The 24,461-nt window shown below is 36.7% G+C and overlaps 1 protein-coding gene across 4 annotated transcripts in view; it reads left to right on the top strand.

The window, feature by feature from the left end:
* LOC102216744 (collagen alpha-1(XIV) chain) overlaps positions 1–24,461 on the top strand; it is a 122,086-nt gene that overhangs the window by 89,033 nt on the left and 8,592 nt on the right. For 2 of the 4 annotated variants that reach the window (XM_023331258.1, XM_023331260.1), the window contains 10 exons: positions 1,318–1,395; positions 2,198–2,284; positions 4,249–4,275; positions 4,686–4,739; positions 7,551–7,646; positions 8,500–8,553; positions 12,078–12,131; positions 19,975–20,028; positions 20,117–20,188; positions 24,119–24,154. In XM_023331258.1, the coding sequence (XP_023187026.1) occupies positions 1,318–1,395; positions 2,198–2,284; positions 4,249–4,275; positions 4,686–4,739; positions 7,551–7,646; positions 8,500–8,553; positions 12,078–12,131; positions 19,975–20,028; positions 20,117–20,188; positions 24,119–24,154 (612 nt within the window). Of the gene's footprint in view, positions 1–1,317; positions 1,396–2,197; positions 2,285–4,248; positions 4,276–4,685; positions 4,740–6,414; positions 6,473–7,550; positions 7,647–8,499; positions 8,554–12,077; positions 12,132–19,974; positions 20,029–20,116; positions 20,189–24,118; positions 24,155–24,461 lie in introns of those variants that run through there. The other 2 variants (XM_023331259.1, XM_023331261.1) reach the window with 2 other exon arrangements.

Here is a 24,461-nt window from a genome sequence, read left to right on the forward strand (position 1 = left end):
CAGATCCACAAAAAATAAGCAACATTTTTTGTTGTGATAAGAACATATGAGACTAACTTAAGATTACAAATTGATTAATTCAGTCATGTCTATCTACTTTCAGCAATGGGTTTACCGTTGTTCCATGATATGTTCAAAATGCAAATTTTTTTTAACCTAAACCAATGGTAACTTTTTAAATGTTTGTCAGTAGCTTGATCCCTGTGTACTTTGATCTTCATGATAATGTTTGATCACTATCAAACTTTCATAGAATAGCTAGATATGTATTGAACTCAAATTGCACACAAGTGGGCTCTTCTGGATTTTGTTCTGGATTTTATTTAGGGGTATCAAAGTAAAGTGACTGAATTTTCATGTATAGTTTTCCCTTCACTCCATCACTAGAGCTACTTTGTGTTGGTTTTTCACATACTCAATAAAATATATTTAATGGGATTGTAACATGACAAAAATAAACATGTACCAAGTTCCCAAAGGGATTACAGATATTCTTGGCTCATTTTAATCTAAAACCCATTATAATGGTACATAGTGATGACCCAAACTAAGACAATTACACCAAAATCAGCTCTTTAATCTACAACAACTTTCCCCCAGCAGATACTGAGGCAAAGTTACTTTAAATGTATTTCTTTTTTTAATAATGCTGATGGGTTTTTTTTTACCATATTTGAACTAAATTGGAAAATTTCAACCCGTTTACTTTTCCAATTCTAGTAATGAATATCACTGTTGCTTTACTCTGCGTCATGGTCCTGGCAGATAACATTTTGTATTATAGATAAGGATTGTTTAAATAAAACAGTGGCAGAAAGAAAAACGCATTTCCATCCAAGTCTGTAGTCATGTATCAAAGCCTTTCATGTCTCTTCTATAATATATTTAAACTTTAAAGATAAAACTATCCCAGCCTGGTTAATCCAAGGTGGGACTTTCCACAGCATCACTTTCTTTTATTACTACTTTTTAATGTCAACTTTTATTATAATATAAACTCCTTTTCAGCTTGAACACTGTGTAATAGCCATCAGCTGGGTCACATTTGTTTCCGAGACCTGATGGCTTTTAATGTCTTTGTTCTGGAGAGCGTCTCTTCTGAATATTTTCTCCATTAAACACAGTTTATGCCAAATAAAAGTGCATCTAATGCAATGAAATATGCATAACTGCAATGAAATAATATACAGTGAATGAAATAATCATATCTTGCCTATCAAGCCAGATTTTACTCTGTGTCTGTCCTGTAGTATTGCTCTATTTTGAAATGTTTTATTTGCGGTAGTAGTAAAAACGGTTGGGTGTGTGTGTTTACAGTTTCAGCTGCAGATGTTTGACATCATCTGCAGCACGTCCTGGGCCAGCAGAGATAAGTGCTGTGAGCTGCCAGCTTTGGTAAGAAACGGAAGGATATCAGCCACGCTTTAAAACGTTTCTTTTTTCTTTCCGTCTTTCTTGTGCAAGAGATTTATTAGCTGTCTGAAACTGACACAAATAATATGTGGGGTGATTGCTATTATGATCAAACTTTGACTCTCTAGATTCATTCAGTGACTAACCTAAGAACATCGACAATTAACAGCCTCGTCTTTTGGCATGCACACAAATGTTGATTTATTTTTCTGAATGTCAAGAATAATTTGCCAAAACTTTACAGTTGTGCACTTTGATTCAGACCAAAATTCAATAAAACTTTACTCATCCCTCAAAAAGCAGCTGTTTCAATAACGTCTTGATCCCTGAGGGTGGAGTGTTATATATCATTAAATATTACATTTTATCAGATATAAGAAAGTTTTATGGTTGATTTCCAATCTCCATTTTATTGTGTTGCTTTGGTCTGTCGATCCTGATTTTAGCCAATTAGGTTTCTCTTAAAAACCTACACTGTGAAAAAGAGGAGATTATTGTGTGAGGACATTTGCTGTAATACAGGCTGTAGGATGAACTACGGCAAAATCATTATGGCGCTGCATCACTTATCTAAGTACTTGTGCTTGCATTTAGCATCATTAACACAGCTAGCATTACTTAAACAACAGTTTCCATTTGCAGATCCTCCTCTTAACTGCGAGATTTCCAACTTGCTGACATTTGTGCTTGTAGTCTCGGCCTGTTATGAAACAGTTGCAGCTGTATCTGTAGTTATGGACTTTGGTCATTCAATTTTTGCTCTTGTGTGTGTGTGTGCTTTCAGAGAGTGGAGGAGCAGTGTCCTCCCCTGCCCCATGCCTGTACCTGTTCTCAGGAGAGCAAAGGACCTCCAGGACCATCTGGGCCCCCTGTATGAACACCAGTTTATTCTTTTGATTGGGTTGATCTTCCATGGTCCGGTCCACAGGAATGCATGAAGATATGTCACTATTTTCATATCAATAATGGCACTTATGTCTGTATGAAAACAAGACCTCTCGTGTAGTGTTCCTTAAACAGATTAGAGCGAAGCAGTGTTTGTTTTATGTCAACTTAGCATATCAGAGCAAATATCTTCAGTTGGTTTGGAGAAGGCTGAAATTTGGAGGGTATTTTTTAACCAGAGAACCTTAGAACTATTGTCTAGTACGAACTTCTCCCTATGCCAAAATAATCTGGAGTCAAATGTGAGCCCATCTGATTGGCAGCGGACGTTTGGCTCAAAGTGGGCCACCAACACACAGTGATGATGAATGCAGCTACAAATCTACAAGATTGGTGGGAAAAAAGAAAAATATGAGTTGTAATGACTCACCTTGATATCATTATGTAAAAATAAATCCATACAAATGACTAGACTACTTTTATTTCAATCAAATGAACATTGACTTACTGATTTCAGAGGCAAACTTACTCATCACATCCTTCTCTTCTTTCTGTTTTGAGCTTTTTGTGGGACCAAAAGTCAATTTCAATAACCAAATATTTGCTAGGTTTATGTTTTCATTCACCTTCAGGTGCATAACAGTGTGTGTTGTTCAAAGCTGGGTATTTCTCAGTCATGTTTGAAATACAATCAACACCTGTGCCAAACCTTGGATCCTAATAAAAACACTTCAAACCAAAACTAAGGTATTATTTTTGGGTGATTAAGCATATACCTTTTTGTTTTTAATATATAATAATTAGAATAGTTTTTTTTTTATTTCCACCATGCAGGCTGATTCAGGTAATTTTCTGTAACAATCCTTGCTTGTTCTGATGTTTGCCTTTCAACCAATAACGCTATGTGAGGTGACTTTTCTGATTTATTCAGCAGCTGACCGCTTCAGTTTTCTATGCCTCATATTCCACTCATCGCCTCTATATTGTGTGTTTAACCCAGCCACAGTTCAACACTCAACATTAACCAACGATCAATCCAGTATTTGGAAAGTAAGGCATGCCCAATCTGTCATCTCCTTTTGATAGAAATTGGAAAGTGCCATGCTGGCTTACATCCAAGATTTAAATTTGTCTTTGGCATCAAATTACTCAGAAAATCATAGAGCTGTGTTTTTCTTTCATTACTGGGGGCCCGCATACAAATCCAAATGTAATTATTTGTTTTACTCCTGCTGGAAGCTAATTTTAGTTTCTTTGCAGTATGTAAATGTGAGACTCATACTGTTGGAAAAGAAAAGCGTATCTGCTTGGATTTTTATACACCCTGTTTATCCCAAATATATGCAAATTCATTATAAAATTAAATACATACATTCCTGAAACATGAAAAAATCCATGATGATAGTTTCCACCATTTGCACAATACACACACACACACACACACACACACACACACACACACATACACACTGTCTTCTTGCTAGACTTTTTCCAAGCAAGGAAAAACAGCCCCACTGTCTGTGTGCTGTGCAGCTAAGCATTATCAAGGATGAAGGAAGATTACTGTGCGAGAAAATCAAAGCACACACTCCTATGTATCACAAATTCAAAAACAGAGAGAATATCACCAAACAGCTTTTTAAGCAAGATTCACTAATGCCCTGATGAATAAAAGTATTAAAAGACGCCTATAATTGGAATACCACCTCTAATAAACTGAATCCTCAAAATGCTCTTATTAGTATCTCTACTAATGGTGGCAAATGGTGTTTTGTAACTCAGATGAACATTATCCCAAATGCTCTGCCACCCTATTTAACTTTATGCTCACAAACAACAACTTTTGTCATCTCATGGGCTGGCTGTTTCTATTTTAATCTATTATTTTTCTGTGCAATGAGTGTTATTGTGGCAAATTTTGTCAATTTTGGCTTGTTTCTTCTCTTAAAGTCTGGATTCCAGTTGTTTCTTTATGAGGTAAATTACATCCTCCCTACTGTTTAATTCCATGAGTGATCTTTTTAGCCAAAGTGCTCATTTCATCATTTTTCTGTGTTGAATGTGTATAGAATATGTTGAATATGACATGCCTATTCAACATGCAGTATTCCAGTTAAATTAGTATTTTTAATAAAGAAAAAACAGCCAGTCTGCTTTAAACGATGGTCTACTGGATCCAAATAACACAAGATTTTTTTAGATGTATATATATATATATTTTTATGTGGAAAGTTGGTTGCTTTTACAATTGCCTGTCTGCTTTAAAAAACAATGAAAAGGCAAATTAAGATTTTTCAAGTTTTATCCTGTTAATATTTATAAGTTTTATGACTCTATATTATGACGCTGTTTGCTACTCTTTTTTTTTTTTTTTATCATCGGTTTAGGGTGGACCCGGAATAAGGGGAGCCAGAGGAAACAGGGGGGAACCAGGAGTGACGGTTAGTAATGGGTACTTCATTTCTGGGACGTTATTTTTCAGTAGTAGTATCAGTCTGAAATGCATATCAACTATTCTCACTGTGTTTTATTTCACAAAAACAAAATCAAATGGAATCCCACACAAGGGAGACAAGCTTGGAAAAAATCTGAAATTTCTTCTCAGCTGGGCACACATTTCATTTCAGCTCACAACAGAAATACTTTATGAACCCTTACAAGATTAACAAGTCCAACAATACAAATATCTAAAACGTGGATTCAATTGAACTCAGTCCAGTTTATTCAAATTAGCAATTCAAATATACTGCAACACAGCCAATGTCACTTGATCGTTTTCTCAAATTTTTAAATGAAATAGTAAATCTTGAAACCTCTGTCTTCGAATAAAACTGAATTGATTTTGCAGAAACAAACTTTTACATGTCTCCCCTTTTATTCTCCAGTAAACATTTTAACATTATAGTGGAGAAGACAAGTATTTTATACATTGCTAATTTTTCAGGTTTAACACTTGGAGATTGGAGAGGTTTGTAATTTTCATCAGTGAGAGAGAGAATCTGAACTAAGAGACCCACAAAATTATATTGTAGATTTTTTTTATTATTAATAAAAATTTTATGGCATAAAATAAGTATTTGATACAAAAGAAAATTAAAACGTAATACTGAAACCTTTTTTACAGTTGCAGAAGTCAGGCGTTTCCTCAGGCACACACTGTAGCAGGGATTTTGACCCACTCCGAACTTTTTTTTTTCAGCTCTTTCAGGTTCACTGGGAACACAAGTATGAAATTCCTCCAAAGATTTTTTGTTATTATTATCAGTATAAAATCTAAAGACTGCAGGCTTCTGACGGAGCCATGATTTATTTTCAATGCCTTTACTGAGGGAATAACACGGTTACTCAAAGTCATGACACATGGCTTCATATATGGTTCAGTTCCTGTCCCCTTCACAGAAATTATATTTACACCTCCATGCTTCATGATTGGGGTGATTTTTGTTAGGAATGTACTCATTGCTCTTCCTCCTCCAAACACAGTGACTGGACTTTATACCAAAAAGTTCAGCACTGCCTTCCTCTGACCACAGGACATTCTGCAATGTCTCATCTGGATCATCCAGAGGATTATTTGCGATCTTAAAACGGTCCTGGACATTTATTTCAGCAGGGGAGTGCTACAGGATTTTAATCCATGACAGTGCAGTGTGTTAGTGAGGGCAACTTTTGAGACCGTCTGTCTTAAGGTGATTGACCAGATCCTCCGGTGTAGTATCTTGAGTTTCTTCCATAATTGTGCCAACCGTGCTTGCTTCCTCTCTGAGCTGTTTGCCGATTGTCCTGCAGCTCCCATGACAATCAGCTGGGGATCTACAGTACATGCCAGTCTAATGTAGATCTACAGTTCTGTTCTTGGGTTCCTTAGACACGCTTTGGTTTTGCCCATAGTGTTGACAGGAGTTTTTTTTTTTCTCCAGGTAATTAGTTTAAACAGATGCAATTAGTTCAGTAAGGAGTGGAGAATAGAATGGCTTCTTAAATATGAACTAACAGATCTGTGAAAAACAAAATTCTTCCTGGTTGGTCGGTGATCAAATACTTATTTCATGCAATAAAATAAAAGTTAATGATTCAAAAATCATACAATGTGATTTTTTGGATTTCTTCTTTTAGATTCTGTCTCACAGTTGAGATGTACCTACAATGGATGTTACAGACCTCTCCATTCATTGTAAGTGGGAAGACTATCAAATACTTAGACAGAAAGATGGTGTATGTGACATGCAATACATATTACACAACTTGATCCTAATAGTAAATTTATCTGATTCTCAATTGATTGAACACACACCTTCGCTCTTTGTTTTTGTTCCTCCTTCATTCTTGCACAACTGATCTGTGTTTACTTGGTGTGTTTTGATGCATAAGAAACGCATAAACCCAGGATGCGCATGATTGAACGGTAAAATAATAATCACACGTAAAGATTGTTTTGGCTATGACTGCCACTGTACTGAAACTCTCCAAACACCATAAATCAGTTTTGGTTCGCACTAACTTCTCTTTTCTGGCTACTATTGCAGGAAAACTGTCTGCACTTTTTAAACTGTAATAAAGTGAAACTCCAACAGCATTAAAAACCAGATTACATATGACTGAAGTGTCCAAATTAAAGTCCTGCCCTATATCCCACCACAGAGACGGTCAAACGTAGAAATCATAGAATCGATGTTGATCAGAGGCTGTATGTCACTCTTAAATCACCTGTTTGACGTTTTATAGATCAGAGACAGAGCTCAGAAAAATAAAGTACTTTTTTTATTAAAATAATGCATAATAATAAATGAATTGTATTTGGAGGGATAAAGAGATCTTGGAGCTTTTAGTAAAGTTAATGTCTTGATTTTACATACATATTTAATAAAGAGGCCTAAACTATCAAACTGTATGAGATAAAAGTGTGTGTGTGGGGTGTGGGGGGTTGTGCCTCTGATCTCTGTGGGTGAGCAGTGTTGCATATAATCTCAAAATACAACTAAAGAAGCTTTAAAACATTAATTTCCAGGAAATCCCAACACAAGACCACAAAAATCAACCATGCTAAAACTTTTTATGGTGTCCTTTGCGCATCGAAGCTCTTGTGTCTTACAGGGTGAAACCAGCTTAACAGATAAATTTTGGTTTGTGAATGTGAGACAAATGTTCAATTGTTTGTCCTTCAGTCTTTTATTGACCTCATAAAAAATGCCCTGGCTCATCAAAATTTATATCATTTTAACCTTGTTCCTTTGTTGTGGTGGTTTTTATAGGGACCACGGGGACCTATGGGGGAAACCGGCCCTTCTGGACCTCCAGGACCACCTGGTCCTCAGGGACCCAGTGGACTCTCCATTCAGGGACCCCCAGTAAGCCTGCGTTTAAGTAATTGTTCACTCCTAAGTATAATGCCACATTTGCTTTACTTAGAAAGGACGTTGCACATTAAACACTTCAGTTCGTCGTGTAAATGTGGCAGATTTAGCCGTCGATGCAAATATTTGTCTGCAGTCCCAGGCATGTTGTTGGTATAACAAGATTCAAATAGTATTCTAGCAATTTAACAATAATATAGATATTGAAAACAAAACTCTAAAGCCTTAAAACACACGATCAATATGCAGCATCTACAAATCTATATATGAACACAGATGTGATTATTTTACCTTTTAGGCATTTTTACAGACCTTGAAAGTAACACACATCATTGTGTCAACACTCAGTCGCCAGGCTAATTATAAATAAAATAAATGTATAGCAATATATGTCTCCTTGTTCAATACACATGGCAGCCACTTTAGGTCTTTTGGTCGGGGTTGATGAGAAACATTTATTTTTCTCTCTTGGAACTGAGACTTCAGAAATTCCACAACATTACCATCTTAATTTTCAGCATTCATTACAATAAAAGATTGCAATGTTCCTAATTGCTTAGGACCTATGCATTTGATAGTGTTTTCATGATGAAAGTATAATAAAAAATCTTTAGCTTAAATATTTTTTTAATTTTTATTTTTGGGCCTTGAGATTGTGATGACAGGATCGTCAAACGGAAACATAAACGCACACAAATCCTGGATGCTACTGAATCAAACTAATCAAAATAACTGGTGTAGTTTCATTCAATTAATTTATTTTATCCATTAATTTGTTGTTGTGTTTTAGCTTCCATTCAAAACCACAATGCCATTGGGCGATTCAGTGACAAAGTTTCCTTTTCAGGGCATTCGTGGAGAAAAAGGAGAGAGAGGTGATGCTGGCACAGGAGGACCAATGGTAAGAACATCCATGTTTCATAAAAACAATAAATATAATCATGGAATATGTTGACATCCCCAAGGACTCATTTATATTTTATTCCATGTATTGATTATATCCCAAGCTACTACAAGTTTAAAAAAGCTTTGAAATTTCTTCACTTTATGGGCATAATTACAGCAGTGAGCAGTGTCTGCTTTTCTTTTAAGGAAAATATTACCTCTAATACCTCTCTTTTTTTGTTGTGTCTTTTGCTTAGACAGATGAAGAAGTAACATTTTAAACAAGAGCTTAGGAAGATAAGGATAGTAAAGAGATTTGCCCTCATAGAGGATCATGAACATGTAAATTGCATCATCTGTTTGTGTTTTAGCAGAGCTGTGCTGTTTTGTTGCTGTCACTTGCACGTGGACAGCGATCTAATGGAATCACTGAGATGTGATTAATTGTTACCAACATCCCCATTATTGGGCAGTGAACCAGTGAAAGTAGTAATGAATTAATTTTATGGTTTTCTCCTAAGGAGCTCGAGACACCAGCGGAGATGAAGTGAAAGTTTTAATAACTCAGCGTTCCAAGATGGGTTTTGCATTTCATTGTTTCTCTTCCTGCAAATTGTTAGGGAGTTTTTAGTTGGTTTGATAAATGAATGAACAAAATATGCATATTAAAAACACTAATAATAACTTCTAAAACACTTGTAGAAGTTATCTTGTGCTAGAACTTAGACTGTATAAACATTATGAGATATTTAGATGCATTTTTTTTACCCCTCCAGAGGGTCTTTTGTGGGCTATATAAGGGAGATATTTTTGTCAAACTACTTTGCTTTACTTTAAATTATAATACAAAAATTTTGTTTGAGGTCAAATTAGGGAGATATTTTTTATGAAATATATCAAATAGAAGTTTTTAATACATTATTCAATATTTCATACAATTAATGTTAAACAATATTGTTTTTGGCCTCTTTGGAAACTAAGGTTTCCTCTATGTATTTCTACCTATTGCTGATTCGTCCTCCTGCTTTAGCGAATAACAAATAAACATGGACCTTGTTTATGGATCAGTGGTTTGATGACTCCATTATTCAGATTTTTACAGAGAATCTGTAATATTGTACATGTTCCTGATTTACATCTCTATAAACTACAAATGTAACCTTTCTTCCTTCAAACTGGATGATTGTCATAAATCACAAGAGCTGCTGGAAGAAATTTGATCATTTAGTGAATCAGCTTGTTTCAGGTTTAGTAAAGCAACAATAAACTCCTGATTGGGCAACAGGATCTGTACTGAGCAACGCAACAGGCAAAGAGCAAAACTAAGCCGTGTTAAAACTTTTTTTTTTTTTTTCCATGCTACTGAGCAGGACTGGTTACAGTTGTTGCTCCCATCTGCCAGTCGGTGATAATGTCAAACTGATGCACCTTCAGAAGTCACTGTTGGTGGGACAAATATTTCTTTCCGTGCTTTTTTCCTTGTTGGTCAGCCTTGAAACATTTTCACTTTGTCAGACATTTCATAAACTCTTCTGAGTCTAAAGATTTCTGTCATGACAACAGATGCATCAACTCGATTGAACAGGTGTTTTTTATGATGCTGATGGGCACATAAACAGTTGTCAGCCAAAATGACTCGTCATGCTGTTGCAGATAATGATGTCCCTGATGACTGTATACAGATACCTTTGGGATTTTTTGGATGGTGTTTACTCTTTTTTTTTATATCCCACTCTATGCATATCATTAGACTTTAATAAAGACAATATTTTACAGCGATTCACCTGCACCATATGTTTCCACAAGTCTTTTTTACATTTTTTTTTAAATATAAAGTACAATAAAAGCTCCCCTCATGAGGAAAGAACAACTTGTTTCCTGTGAGAGAGCCACAACACATTTTGATGGAGCACTACAGCTCTTCCTGACTGCATAGTGCTATTAATAAAACCCTCCAGTTCTGTCCTGTGCTGCTTTGTGTTACTGAGTAATAATGTGTTTTGAGAGAAAGGTATATGAATGATTGTGTGTGAAGCAGTGTGTGTAATACAGCAGCTTCTACTGCTTTTATTTATAATATATGAGGAACCAAAGAGAATATCACCACCATGAAGCATCAATTATCTCTGTCTTTTTTTATACTTCCTGTTTTCTTTTCTTTCCCTGCTGCAGTAAATTTAGTGTAACCTTGTCTTGAGCATCTACTCCACCTTGGTTTCAATTTGAGTGTGAAAAATGCTGCTCCAGTGCATGGCAAAGAGAGGGGTGGGTTTGGGTGTGTGTTGGTCTTTCTCATTTTTCATTCTTTGTTCTTTTTATTAGTCTGCCTGTGCACTTGTGTAATTTATCAGTTAATATGTTTTGCTTTGTGCGAAAGAGGGATGCGTGTGCTCTTTTGATTGTTTCCTTGTAGATATGGGGGAGATGTATGTGCTTTCACACTCTTATGTTCCCATATTGCTCAACACTTAATCTCAGAAAGTCTGAGCGGTGTGAGCCGGAGTGTGCGCTTGCAGATCTAGTTGTGTGTCGACCTGTAGTAGCGAGATCCTAATACTGATGTATCAGAATCAGCTGCACTGCAGATTCAGTGGTTAGAAAGCACTTATGAAGGAATGATGAGTAAATTCATTGCCTATAAAATCTTTGCTTAAATAATTGCATTAGATAATGTACTTATTTCAAAACAATAATATGGCAAAAGTTATCAAAATTTGGCTGGTTTAGTTTACCATTCAACTTCTCCGCAGATGTGAAAACTTATTTCCCTGGTAGCCATGTTTGTTTTTAGACATGTGCATAAAAATACAAAGCAGAAGCTCTACCTCTGCAGATGATGTGGGAGACTGTCCTTCAGCCAAGATCTGAACAACGGCACGTCGTTAATCACCAGGGCCTGTCCTCTGCAACCCCAGTCTGTAATTTGTAGAATCTTTAACAGTGTTAGCTGTCCTGTTTTATGAGCCTTCCACTAATACTAAAGTGTAGAGATAAATCAACTTAACACTTAATCTATGACTGGTCTTTGGAACTGGTTGCGTGCTTTGACCTGCAGGGAGGTGAGGAGGCTGAAGGGGAAAAGGGGCAAGAAATGGAGCAGCAGGGTCACCAGCGAGTATGAAAGCCTGTCTGTGTCCCAAGACTGAGGTCATTCAGTCTATAAATCAATTTTATGTACTGTTGCTAAAAGATCGTTAAGACAAAAAGTTAACCGTTTTAACCTTTCCTAACCTTTGTGTAGAAGTATTATTGTAATGAAAACTTTAGAAGAAAATATTCAGTGTTTAACTGGATTTGATCCTTCAGATGTCTGAGATCTGAAGTCAAGATCTTTGAGGCACGAATCTGAAATAATATTAAGAATATTTTAATGGTAGAAATATGCATAACAAGATCCCAGCTAAGTAACAGTAGATGTTGTTACTATTGGAAAAAAGTTTGAAATATCAGTTTAATCTTTTTATGCACTTTACAGTGTAATACTACCAAAGTGGTGATGGTGTTTGGTGATTTAAACATGAATATTTGTATTTCCTTCAGGGCGTTCCTGGAAGCCCTGGCTCTCCAGGCAGAGATGGTCCTCCAGGAGCAAGGGTAAGATAAACGACCAATATTCCTTCTAATCCTCTGTGGGTTCTGGTGTTTGGTTTTGTATGTTTTTTGTTGTTTATATATATATATATATGATCCATAAGTTTTACTTCTTGACTTTTGCCTGTCTTATCATAAGGCACAGTGACAAAGGATAAGGATAAATTTATTTTTATGTTTATGAAATTCAACATTTTTGTCCAGGCTAAACTTTGGCCAGACATATAGAATAAAAAAAAATAATAACCTGTTTAGCAGCTTCCCTAAATACTTATGTTAAGATGTTTCTGACTTCTGTCGCATCTGTAATAAACACTTTACATCCAGGTGTATTTAGAGCCTCTGTATGCTTTTTAAACTTTCTGCTTCAGATCATGAGCTGTTCCCTGAGGTTTCTTCATATCTCCTTGTTGTTCACATTGATCTAAGTTTACTGTTTCAGAAGTTGTCTGGATTTGTCTGGAAGCTTTCTTGGAAAATGCCCATCATCTTTTTATGGTCTTGAAACTTACTTGTGCTTGCACCTTGTGGTGGACCCTCTGTGTGTAGCCTGAACAAGTCTGCGGTAGACATGGATAATGAGATGTCAACCTGCTGGAGAGGATTTTTCTCTTGGCTGGGGCTTGTAAGACTTCATGGAGAGAATGCTGTAATCACCAACCAAAATTGTGTTCTGCAATTTTCCAGGGTTTCTGAGACTGCTGGGCTCACCAGTGTCAGAATGGACCAAACTATTGGTTTGAACTCATCTCATCTTCCTGCTAATTCTGACATCTATTAGACCAAATGTAGCCTGTGTACCTTCTGATAAACAGCCGATGTAACTACATCGCTCAGCCTTGAAATATTCCCACGTTACTGTATTTGTGTGTTTTCCAGCTGTCTTTTTATATTGAATGCACAGCTGCATTTCCCTATTTGGTTTTATGCCTCATCATAAAACTGCACATCTTCCCTGAGTTGCAGAGAACAGCATCCCACCCAGGTTTTTGAAAACAGCATACACACCAAATGAGATCTCATTCATAAAGGCTTAGAGATACCAGCTGCAGTTAACACTGGCAGAGTAATCTGGCCTTACAATGCCCGGCTGAGCCGTAAATAGCAAAACAGAAGCTCAGCCAAAGGGTAGGGAATCAGCAGGCTGCAAAGAAGGTTTTGTCCAAATTTGTAATATGATAACAGAGCAGTTCTGTCCTGGCCCGGATCCCGGAGAGGTGGAGGAATTGGCATGTAATCCATCTGCTGTCTGTTGGCTGACAGTAGTGCCGGTGCTCATCCTTTCAGCTGTGCTTGTTAGATCTATTCATGCACAGTTTTCCCACCTGTGTTTCTTTCAGGACCTGCATGTTGTCTGTTGGTTCTTCTCACTGTGCCAGATCAGTTTTAGAGCACATGACTTATAGTAACCAAAAAGGTAGTTCACTTTTTATTTGGTTTTATAGTCGATGTTTCACCTGATTCAGCATTGTGTTCCAAAGTTCTTGTAACTTTACTTCCAAAGTTCTTGTAACTTTGGAACAAGAACTTTGTTACAAAGTTCACTCATGCACTCATGATTATTTAATGAGTGAAAAATTCATGAGTGAATTTCATTAATTTTTCATGAGTGAATCTTAATCTTAATTAATTTATATGCTTCTTTCACTTTGAAAATGTTAACAAATTTCACAGCATGAGCGTTACAGCTCTTACAATATTTGCATATCTTAAATATGCGGCATGCAGGACATGTTGAATGCAACTGCTACACTCATATTGCAATTGTTTAATTACTTAAAACATCATGCAAACACTTTGTCCACACAAATGCAGAATCACCAAACTCGGGATTTCAGATCCTTGAAAGTGATTCTAAGAACAGGACCTATTTTTGTTTATTTTTTGGCTAATTCAGGTAATTATTTCTTACCAGTGCTAAACTGGGGCTAATGAGTTCTTTGAGTTTCTACCACCAGAAGGTCGGACAGAAGAACTCCTCCTGAGTTCTTTACACAGAGTTGGATCAGCTGTGGCTGAATAAGATTAGGTGTCTTGCAGTTGGAAAGTTGTGGGTTTGATTCCTGTTTCCTCCCCGCCCACATGCTGCGTGTCTGAGCAAGGCACTTCACCCCAAGTTTACTACAGAGTATGAAAAGTTAAATATGGCTTTGGAATAAAACTAGGCTGCATTTAGTTCTCGTGACAACTCAAAACGCACCATAAAAGTTCAGAGTAACACTTTATTTGACGGGTTGTGAATAAGACTGTCATGACATCGTCATAAACATGATATAACATCTTTCATGAACATGAGTGAGTCTTCATGAATATTTATGGCTGGCTGTTGTCATAAAGTGTCATTCGGTAAATCATGATATTTTAATACAAAGTTGACATTATTCAAAATGTCTTTGTTATGACAACTTGACATTAACCAAGAAATCATGATCTGACATAAATTTGTTATAAAAGTATTACTGATTAAACTTTAAATATTATGTAGCTTAATGTTATTAAAGCTAAAGTTTAATCAGTAATCCTTTTATAACAAATGTATGTCAGATCATGATCATGTTAGCTGTTACAAGCTCATTTCTCATCCTATCATAAACCTAGTGACAATATTTTTTTCCAAAGAGACCTGAGTTATTTTTAAAACTTTATCTGCTTGAAAAACGCCTGAAGCCATGAACATACATCTCCTAATCAAATCTTGCATCTATGCATTTTATTACTTTAAGTACTGTAGGCTTGTTATGTGTTGAACAATGACAGTGTTACCCAAAACTTATATATTTGCTTTTTATGGTATATATGATTTGACCCACAGCTACATTGACTGCTGGTGAATTTTTGTGCTAATGGTAGCTTATCCCAGATGTCTTTTCTTTTCTTGGCTTTTTCTTAATGTGGTCTTGACATATTTCAATGTTTGTCAAGCAGAAAATGTTCCTTCTGGTTCATAAACTAAGCAGAATCAACAGATACGTGATGCTAAAGTGAAAGAAGTTCCTGTTCAGAACCGTTTTTATCATCCATTGTTTTATTTGGATGTTTTCTGCCTTGTAACATGGAACAGGGAAATGCTGCTGCTCTTTGTCCAATGCATGTAGCGTCCCCCTGTTTGCTTTGCATAGCATGTTGCTACAGCAAAGCCGCGGGACAGGCATTAACAAAATGTTTTAATCGTTTCACAAGTTACTTCAGAAAGCAGTGAGCATAAACAATGACATCAGGAAAATCATTTATTGAATTAATAGTTTATTTATTTGGGCTCACACATGTGGCTCATGCTCATTCTGCTTGTTGCCTTCGGAGTGTTTGCCCTGAAAGAATCTGGTTTTTTTTCTGTTTTTTCTTCTTTTTTTTCAGCATAAAGCCAAATCTAATCTGATCACATTTTTCCATTGCCAACTGTCATTGTTTGAGGCTTATAAAAATATTGTTTATCAATTTCAGTGTTACATGTATTCATGCTTATTTACCAGTCAGGTGCAATTTTAGCTGCGATGATCAACAGGGGGCACCTTGTTTGTTGAATAACTAATCTTCCACATTTTAGTTTTCAAATTGCAAAATCTGGTGTGTATTTCCTATTTATAACATATGATACCAATTTAAATAAAGTCAACAGTGCATGTAAATGTGCGCTAATAATTTCATTTCAGTGCAACACACAGCTCTGATTCTTTAATGGTTAAAGAATTGGCTTTTAGGTGTCCAGCAGTGCACTCGGGCTGAGCTGAAAATATTAAAAACAGCAGGAAAAGCTGGTAGAAATCAGGTAATCAGATATTATCAGAGCTCCAGCCATTTATGCTTTCAACACGTATTTGAGAACAATAAAGAAAGTAGATGAAAACCAATAAAACTGTAATCGGGTGGTCTCTAAATACAAATATTCAGTTTTCCTTTTGTGGTCACAGTGAAAAAAAAACATTTTCATTAACCACTACGTAATGTATACTACACAGAGCAGTGAGCAAAAGCTCTTATTGATTTACTGTAATATTGTCTCAGTGCAGCTTTGCTCCTTTGGAAATGTGCAAAACATTCATGACATTTATACAAGGATAATTTATACAATGCAAAGAGCCGAGCTCGGAGTGAAAAGGAAAAACTCTGTCCTCTGTAAAGTGAGCTGCAGTAGTCGGGTAGATCAGATTAACCGACAGTAATAGTGTCTTGGCTAATTTATTTATCTGTATTTCAGTGAAATAGGTCAAGATGAAAACTACAAATCTTGGTTCTGTTCCTTCCAACCCTGAACCTTCCAATCTTTTTTGTACTTATAATATATCTGCCTGGTAGATTGTTTTCAGTTTTCATCATCATCTGAAATATGCAAATAACTTCTGTTACAACACAGGCTATTTTATTTTTAATTTGCAGTTTTTCGCATATAAGGCTTAACATGAATGGATAACAGTCTGAAGTTAATGATTCAAGTTTTCCTTCCAAGACGTCTTCAGTTTTGAAAGTGTTAATAAGGTCCTATTGGCGTTATTTTCTTTGAACGTCAATTGCCTTTTTCATCCATCTTTGGTTTTTTTTTGCTTTGTTTTGTTTTGTTTTGTTTTGGTTCAATTAGATCCCAAAGGTGAATTAGTATTGGCCAGTGTTGGACAAGTTGGCCAAATATACAGAGTTCAAGACCAAACTACTATTGAGCCAATTCCAAAAAACAGAAATTCTCTTATTTTCCAAACATCTTGATGTTGATTAGTGAAGAGGGAATACATATAAATGTGTTATGTGTTTTCATCTGTTCCCACCTTACTGTTGAAAAGTAAACATATTTCAGTTTCAATCAGCTGAGCTGATCAGCAGTATGACAATGCAGGTGAAGTGGTTTTCTGTGCAGGACGCAGTAAGAAACCACCAGCACACAGATTGTAAAATTTCTGATCATCTCACATTGTGATCATTGTGAGCTGATCACACCAAGGTTCTGAAGCTGAAGGTTTCTTTATTAATAAGTCAGGCTGCAACTGCTTTATAACTATGTTGGAAACTTTATGAACCCACTACTCATAAAGTTTTCCTTCTCCTCTTCATAACTCACAACAAAGCCAGGACTTCTCTTTGGCAGTCTGACTGGCTCTGATAAATTCACCAACCAGCCTTCATGCAGTTTGGATGTGTTTGCTCTTCTCCATGGGAGTCCCGGTACAAACCCATTTCAATAAGCTAAGGACTGTGAAAGTGTACATTTCATTCTGGTTAAAGAAAATCTTTTTCACTGTAACCACAAAAGCAATACTGTGGTAATATCTCTTAGAGACCATCCACTTGCAGTTTTATTGGTTTCTACTTTCTTTACTGATATCAAATGCATGTTCAAAGCTTAAATGGTTGAAGTGCAGATAGTATCTGATTACCTGATCTTTACCAGCTTTTCCAACTGTTTTCAATATTTTCAACTCTGCCCAAGTTCACTGCCATTTTTCTTTTCACAGTTAATGTGTCATAGATATTGTGTGTCGCAGTGGAAATAAATTATTAGCTCCTTTTGATTTCAAATTCATGTCCACTGCTAACTTTATTTAAATAGTTGTCCATAGTTAAACATATAAAACAAACATGTGCAGCATGAGATGAGTTATTCAGCATACCTGCTGTTGAGCAGCTAAAATTGCATCATGATTGGTATACTAACATGAATACTTTTAATACTGGCAAGTTGCAGTTGCACAGTGATGACCTCTTGGTTGCAGAGGACTGCTGAGATGGTACCCAAAGCAATTCTGCTGCTGAGACCATGTTGGATAAATTGTATTATTAGTAATTATCAAATATTTGTTGTATCATGTAGCCTTGTAGTTACATTTTAGATAATGTTTCTGTGTGTTAAATAACTTTGATTCTATCCTGAGACTTCCCTGGGAAATAGGGGTGACAGCTACTCTCAGCAGCTGTTGTCCTGCAGGACTTCCTACAAGACGGAGGTGTTAATTGCTCCCAGCAGAGTTTTACAGGCCTGACAATAAACTCTGCTCTGTGCTGCTTTGTGATACAAAGCCGTTGCTTTGAAGCTATGCAATGTGTCTTGTTCCACACCGGGCCTGGAGCAAGAAAGATTTAGAGTATAGATAACGTGTGTCTAGACTAGTGAATGTTATTTAGCGCTGCGACCATATGATGAATGCTTTGACCCCACCCCATAGGGTTGCAGCGCCCCGTGTGACAGGGTTTCCTGAAATCAATAAAAGAGAGGAGCGGGAGATGTGTTTTCCAGAGCGGTTGGAGACTTGTAACTGGAAGCACATCTCTGTCTGCTCTCCTCGCGAGAAACAAAGAATCTAACTCTCTTGTCTTCCTGTGTTTTGTTTATTTAGGTATTTAGACCTGACAGACCATTACATAAAACTCAGTGTAGCACAGTTAGGCTTGAGATCCTACATGGGTCTTTTTTCTTCAAACTCTGATAACCAGACAGGGAGGCAGGCCAGCAACACATCAACCATCACGGTGGCTTTACGCATCCTCACTAGTCAACAGACTCCAGGATAGATGGTGTGTGATGAGGAGTGTTATGTACTCCAGAAAACCTCTCCTAGATCCTACAGAGGCCATTCATATTTTGGTTGATTTTTTATGTTATGGTGACATTTCAGCCTGGTCTGAGGGGGACCTAAAGATTTCAGACGATGTTGATGTCTTGCACACAAGGTTTTTTTTTTTATTAGTTATCCAGTTTTTCCTAACCTTTTACAGAGAGTTTTTACTTTGTTTCTCTTTTTTCCCCCAACACTTGATAAAATCTCCAGTTGTTTTGGTGTAAGACATTGGAACTGGAATGTCTTCTTAATAGTCAACTGTTTGTTTCCTGCGAAGTGGGATTATTTAGCATTTTAATGTTTCTAGTGCTCATGTTTTTAATTCAATTTCAAATAAATATGTTTGTTACAAAACCGAGCAACACCAGGAATTTATAGTTCTCTCTCTGAGTTCCATCTATGGGCTGATAAGGATAAAGTAACCTGTCTGAAACCAAAACTATTCTCATTGAGAAGTTCTCTGAGTCACTTTCTGACTTGTTCACAGATGCTCGTGCCTTTGCTGGCTTATGTGCTGAATACTGAATATTGCATAGTCAAAAACCTGGTGAATTTGGCTGCAGGAGCATTGGCACAGAATATTAAGAAAGAAACTAGCAGAACAAATGAGACTCTGACCAACACATGTTCTCCTGTCTCAGAATCTGTTTTTTATCATTATATAGTTTTTTCGTCTAGTTTGTTTCCCTTCTAAAACGGAACGAGGACAGTTTCCACATATTGCCCATACTGAAAGGCAATCAGCCTCAAACTTCAGGAAAAATCCAAACTGAAATGAAAGGATTAGTTGGGCCTCAGGTTAAGTTATTTTCCAGTAATCTGAGACTGTGTTCAGTATCCAAATTCTACGTTCAACACAGATATGTTTCAGGTTAAACAAGCCATAAATGCTCTTGCATAAAACCACCATAATATTAGTATAAATCATTTGTAATGTGTCGTACAACCAGACAGCTGGCCTGCAGATGAAAACTGAAGCTGCAGTTAATTTAAAGGAATAAAGAGAACGCACCTACTAATAATCATCATTTTAAATACCTATGAACAAATGTATTTTCTATAATGCTAAAGTTAAGAGAATTAACTTGTTTATACAATGCATCTAAAATCAAAAGTGACCAGAGGTTCGAGGTGTACAGGTTTTTACTGGGTCTGGTACTACAGCAGTACCCACTCAGTTTGGTTTTATTAATATCCTAATTGTTTTCCATTACAATAAAAATAGAAAAATGTAGTAAATGACTCATAGTAAACGGAGCATTGAGAGACAATATGCTGAATGTATTAAACCATCTTTCTGTCAGGGTCAGCCGGGTAACAGCGGACCTCAGGGAAGACAAGGACCTTCTGGACCCATCGTAAGGCTGCTTTCATTTCAGTTCTGTCATCTTTTTGTCCCGAATTCAGTCACGTCCTCTTGTTTTTTTTTTTTCTCTTTTCTCTCAGGGATCTCCAGGAGCTCCTGGAGTCCCAGGGCCCAATGGACTAGCGGGGCCTTTAGGTGAACAAGGACTGCCTGTGAGTTAAGATTATTTTCCTTTAAATGACGTTTCAACCCCCCAAAAGCAACTTTAATTTAAAATCTAAATATTTTTTGTTTAATGACTCTTTGGTTTGTTTTGAGACACTTGTTTGGCCAGACCACACGAACAGTTAACAAACAGAAAGTAAAGATGCATCTAATTAATTTTGATTTGATTCTCTATGCTAATTTTGTCAAAACTTTAATCTGACATTAATAACTTTAGCTGATTTCAGTTTCATTTTAATTTGCTAATCTGTTTAATAGCTCTCAACATATTTTTCTAAACTTCCTGCTATGAGCAGGTATGTATTGTGCTATTAATTTAAAATGAAGGCAACATTTTCTGTTTTATGCTGTCTTTATGTTTTATGTTACCAATTAGCAGTAACTATAAACAGAAGCCTCATTTTATATTCCCGGAACAATGGCCAGGGTGCTGTGGTGGTGCAGAGGGTGAGCACAACCCACATAATGAGGCCTCAGTCCTCAACGTGGTCGTTTCAGGTTGGGCCTGGTGACCTTTGCTGCATGTCTTCTCTCTGTCTCTCTTCACCTACTTTCTTGTCTTAGCACGTTCATTAAAGGGTCGCTAGAGCCAAAATAAAAAATAAAAAAAAACAAAAGAAAGAGAATGCACAGTACATTACCTCACAAATTTAGATTACCTGAACTTTTCACTCATCAGTCTGTTTTACTGAGATTTTATGTGAAAAAGCAAAACAGAAGAGTGCGCTGTGAAAACGTAAAGATATTAGCAGTGTGGCGTGCATTCATTCCCTCTGAGTCAATTCCTCTTATGGTTTTCTATGAGCAAGGGTTTCCTTTCTGCCACTCGTACATAAACACCAGTTTAGTAGAATAAAGAACCAATAGTTCAACTTTTGTGTTCATTGATCTTCATGATTCTGCTCTAATATTCTCTAACAAATCTGAGGTCAGATTTATACTGAGATTAAGTTACACACGTGTGGTCTCTCTGTACCAAATAAGTTAATTCAGAGGCTACTTGTTGCACTAGGACTTATTTAGGGGTGTCAGAGTAGAGAAGACTCAATATAAATATACTCAAAACCAGTGTAAAACATTGTAAAATATATATATATATATATATATATATATATATATATATATATATATATAACATTTATTAGTTTATAGACATCCTAGTTCTGCACTATTAAAGTGAAACCTTAATTAAAAGTTAGTGATATGAATACTTTTTCAAGACACTGCAGTGTTATTATTGATATAGTAATAAGGGGCTTAGATTCCTCAAATGATTTTTTTTTTCTTTAAAGTCTAACATGAGTCAGCGTTCATGCCTTCATGTTTTGTTTTGCCTTTAAAAAGAAAACGAATTAGCACAAGCAGCACAACATACACAAGGACACTGAATAGACTTCGAGACGATCCGAACTATGTGTGGCGCTAACCATAACAGATGACGCCGCGGTGCTGCTGACAGCTAATCTAGTCCTGGGTCAGCTCTCTAGGCCAGCAGCAAGTTTGGCTCGTGGAGTCGATCCATAAATCACTGACACCCCTCCCCATCGTGCACACATTTAAAAACACACTCACAAATCCATAAAAACATATCTATAAGAGATTGGATCTGCTTTTTGTCCAAGATACAAATAAAATCCATATGAATTTCTGCACCTCCTAAAAGTATTAACTTTGAAACTTCAAATTATGATTATTTTACTGATTCTGTTTTTGTTTCTATCTATATAGTTTATTTTTATGTTGTTTATATCCTAAATACAATCACAACCAAGTGAATCTAGAGGGAATTTGTCCAACTAGGTTTGCTAAGTTGGACATATCGAACCACACTGAGAACTTAATTAGAGAACAATAGATTTATATCCGTGAAAGCTTAATAGCATTTAAAGCCGGAAAGGGACAGATCTTCAGTTTCTGGTCTTGGTCGACCAAAATGAAACCCAAACAGCTGTTTTAGGAAAGAGACGGTGCATCTGGAAATGCTCTGCTTCATCTATCAAGGTCAGTAATGATGAAACTTTGGGATTAACCTTTTAATAGAGATGAACCTAGCAGATTTGGTTTACTGTTTCATCAGCTCTCCTTGGGCCATATACAAATAAGTGTGCCAGACTGTCAAAGCTCCCGCTGACATCCCTATTCTGCGTCGGACGTGAATCAGGGCCTGACTCTGAATGCGGTTTCCAGTCATCCAACCACCTGGAGAGTCTTTTTGAAATTGATCTTGCTTGACCTGATGGTGAGCTGCCTCAGGTTTGCCAACTTTGAAAGAAATGAGCTCAACAATCTTCTTGGGAGTGCTTAATCAGTTCACGTTTGACACCAGAGAGAGAGAGAGAAGGGGGCCAGGGGAGGTATCTGAAACTCAAGGTTTACAGTAAAAATATTCTGAATCCTCTTCTTGGAGAAACCCTACACATGCGTGGAATGAAGGAAAGTCAGCTTTGATCAATAATAAATCAGATTTTTATGAGCGGTGTTCACATTGCCATTATGTAGCGTGGTTTTCCGTGTCAACCTGATAAGATGGCAGACATTTATGTGCCTGGAAAGACTCGTATGATCCTGGCTCACCGAAGAGGTCCAAGACGAGAACTTTTACTGTTCAGGTTGGCTCCTTCGTTCAGCAGCTGTGTCAGACGTTGGCTAGACCTTTCCTATCATCGGCTGATTTATATGCGGTTAATTTTTTAACATAATCGTCGCCCTTGCACACAAGCACAATCAGACAGCCGGTGGGGGTGGTGGTGGTGGTCAAGAGCATTTTTCCACTCAAAATAAACAAGTCTTCATTTAAAAGTGGCAACAGCTTTTGAATGAAGTAGTTACAGCTTTTTTATTTAACGGACGGAGCCCTGTGGCCAGGAAATATGTCTTTTATATGCCTCTGGATTACAATGACTGATTTGCTCATGCTTGGCATATGTGTTCTGCTTCTCCTTGGTTTTACAGTGTTGACAATAGCAGAAAGTACATTTATCCAAAGCCCAGATGTCAGTTTCTGTGAACTATAAACTTTGAGGCTTATTGCACTGAATTTGTCCCAATCTTTTATCTTTCAGTAAAGCCAATGAGACAAAAGATAAGGCGCTGTAAAGAAAAGAATTGATAAGAGTGACAAATGGTGACATTTGTGAGAAGGAAATAAAATGGCTCTTTCTGAGGGACATGCGTGTTATGAATGACTAGACACCCAACTTAGAGACCTTTGAAGTATTTTTTTAAAAATCATTAAATAAATATTAATATTGGACAAACATAACCTAAGTTAATACTAAATTCCAGTTCTGAGCAATAATTTTATCTATAAAGGGCAAAGAAGCTCATCCAACAAACTGTCTCAGGTAAAATAATTGTTTCCTAAACTTAATAACTAATTGTGTCACCCTTTTTTTGCAACAACTGTTGCAACCCTTTTCAGATTTTTAGATGTCAACAATTTCATTTCTCGTCTGATCTTGAAGTTCTGCACATTGGACACAATGTGTAGCATTTTTAAGTATTTTGGCCTACTTGATGTTGTCAGGAAGGTTCTATTTAAGTGATTTCTTGATCCTGCGTGTCAGACTGTAATCTTACATAAGGACTGAAAGTGAAAATGTATCTCAATTTTCAAGAAGTATGCTTAAACTCAGTGAATCAATGATTCAACAAGAAGGCAATTTCTTTTTCAGATAGGGGCAAATTTGCTTGAAAAGCTTTTGTCCCCTTAACAGATGCAATCCTTATTTTAAATCTCTATTTTGTGCTTACTTTTTACTGTTTTGCCATCTTAGCCTGATATGTGTTTGATGATCTGAAACATTAGCTGTGATGAAAAAGCTAAAGCAACAGAAATCTGAAAGGAGGCAAATATTTCTCCACATCACTGTATCCTAAATAAATGTTATTTTCTCCCTGTGCTTTCATCTTTTCAGGGTCTTGCTGGTACCAAAGGCGATAAAGGAGAAAGAGTAAGCTACTCAATCTGTACACTTGAGCTGCTGTTAGAGCGATATTCCAGTGGACATGTTGTTCCTTTTCTTCTCTAAAACCCTCAAAGTTTTTCACTTATGGCCCCTGCTCTTTCTAGAAGAAATCCCATTTCTTCCTGTTTCTGGCTCCTTAACTCAATCAGGCAGCTTTTTCTGTACCGTATCTTCATGCTTGTTTAGAGCGAACCAAATCAAATCGGTGTTCATGGAGCACCAAGGGCAGTGTCTGGATTTTTGCTGACAAAAGCGAGGACGTCAGCGCCAGCGGCTTTGTAAGACACGCTAC

This window comes from Xiphophorus maculatus, chromosome 3 (genome assembly GCF_002775205.1).
Source record: "Xiphophorus maculatus strain JP 163 A chromosome 3, X_maculatus-5.0-male, whole genome shotgun sequence".
In the NCBI taxonomy this organism is placed as follows: Eukaryota; Metazoa; Chordata; class Actinopteri; order Cyprinodontiformes; family Poeciliidae; genus Xiphophorus; species Xiphophorus maculatus.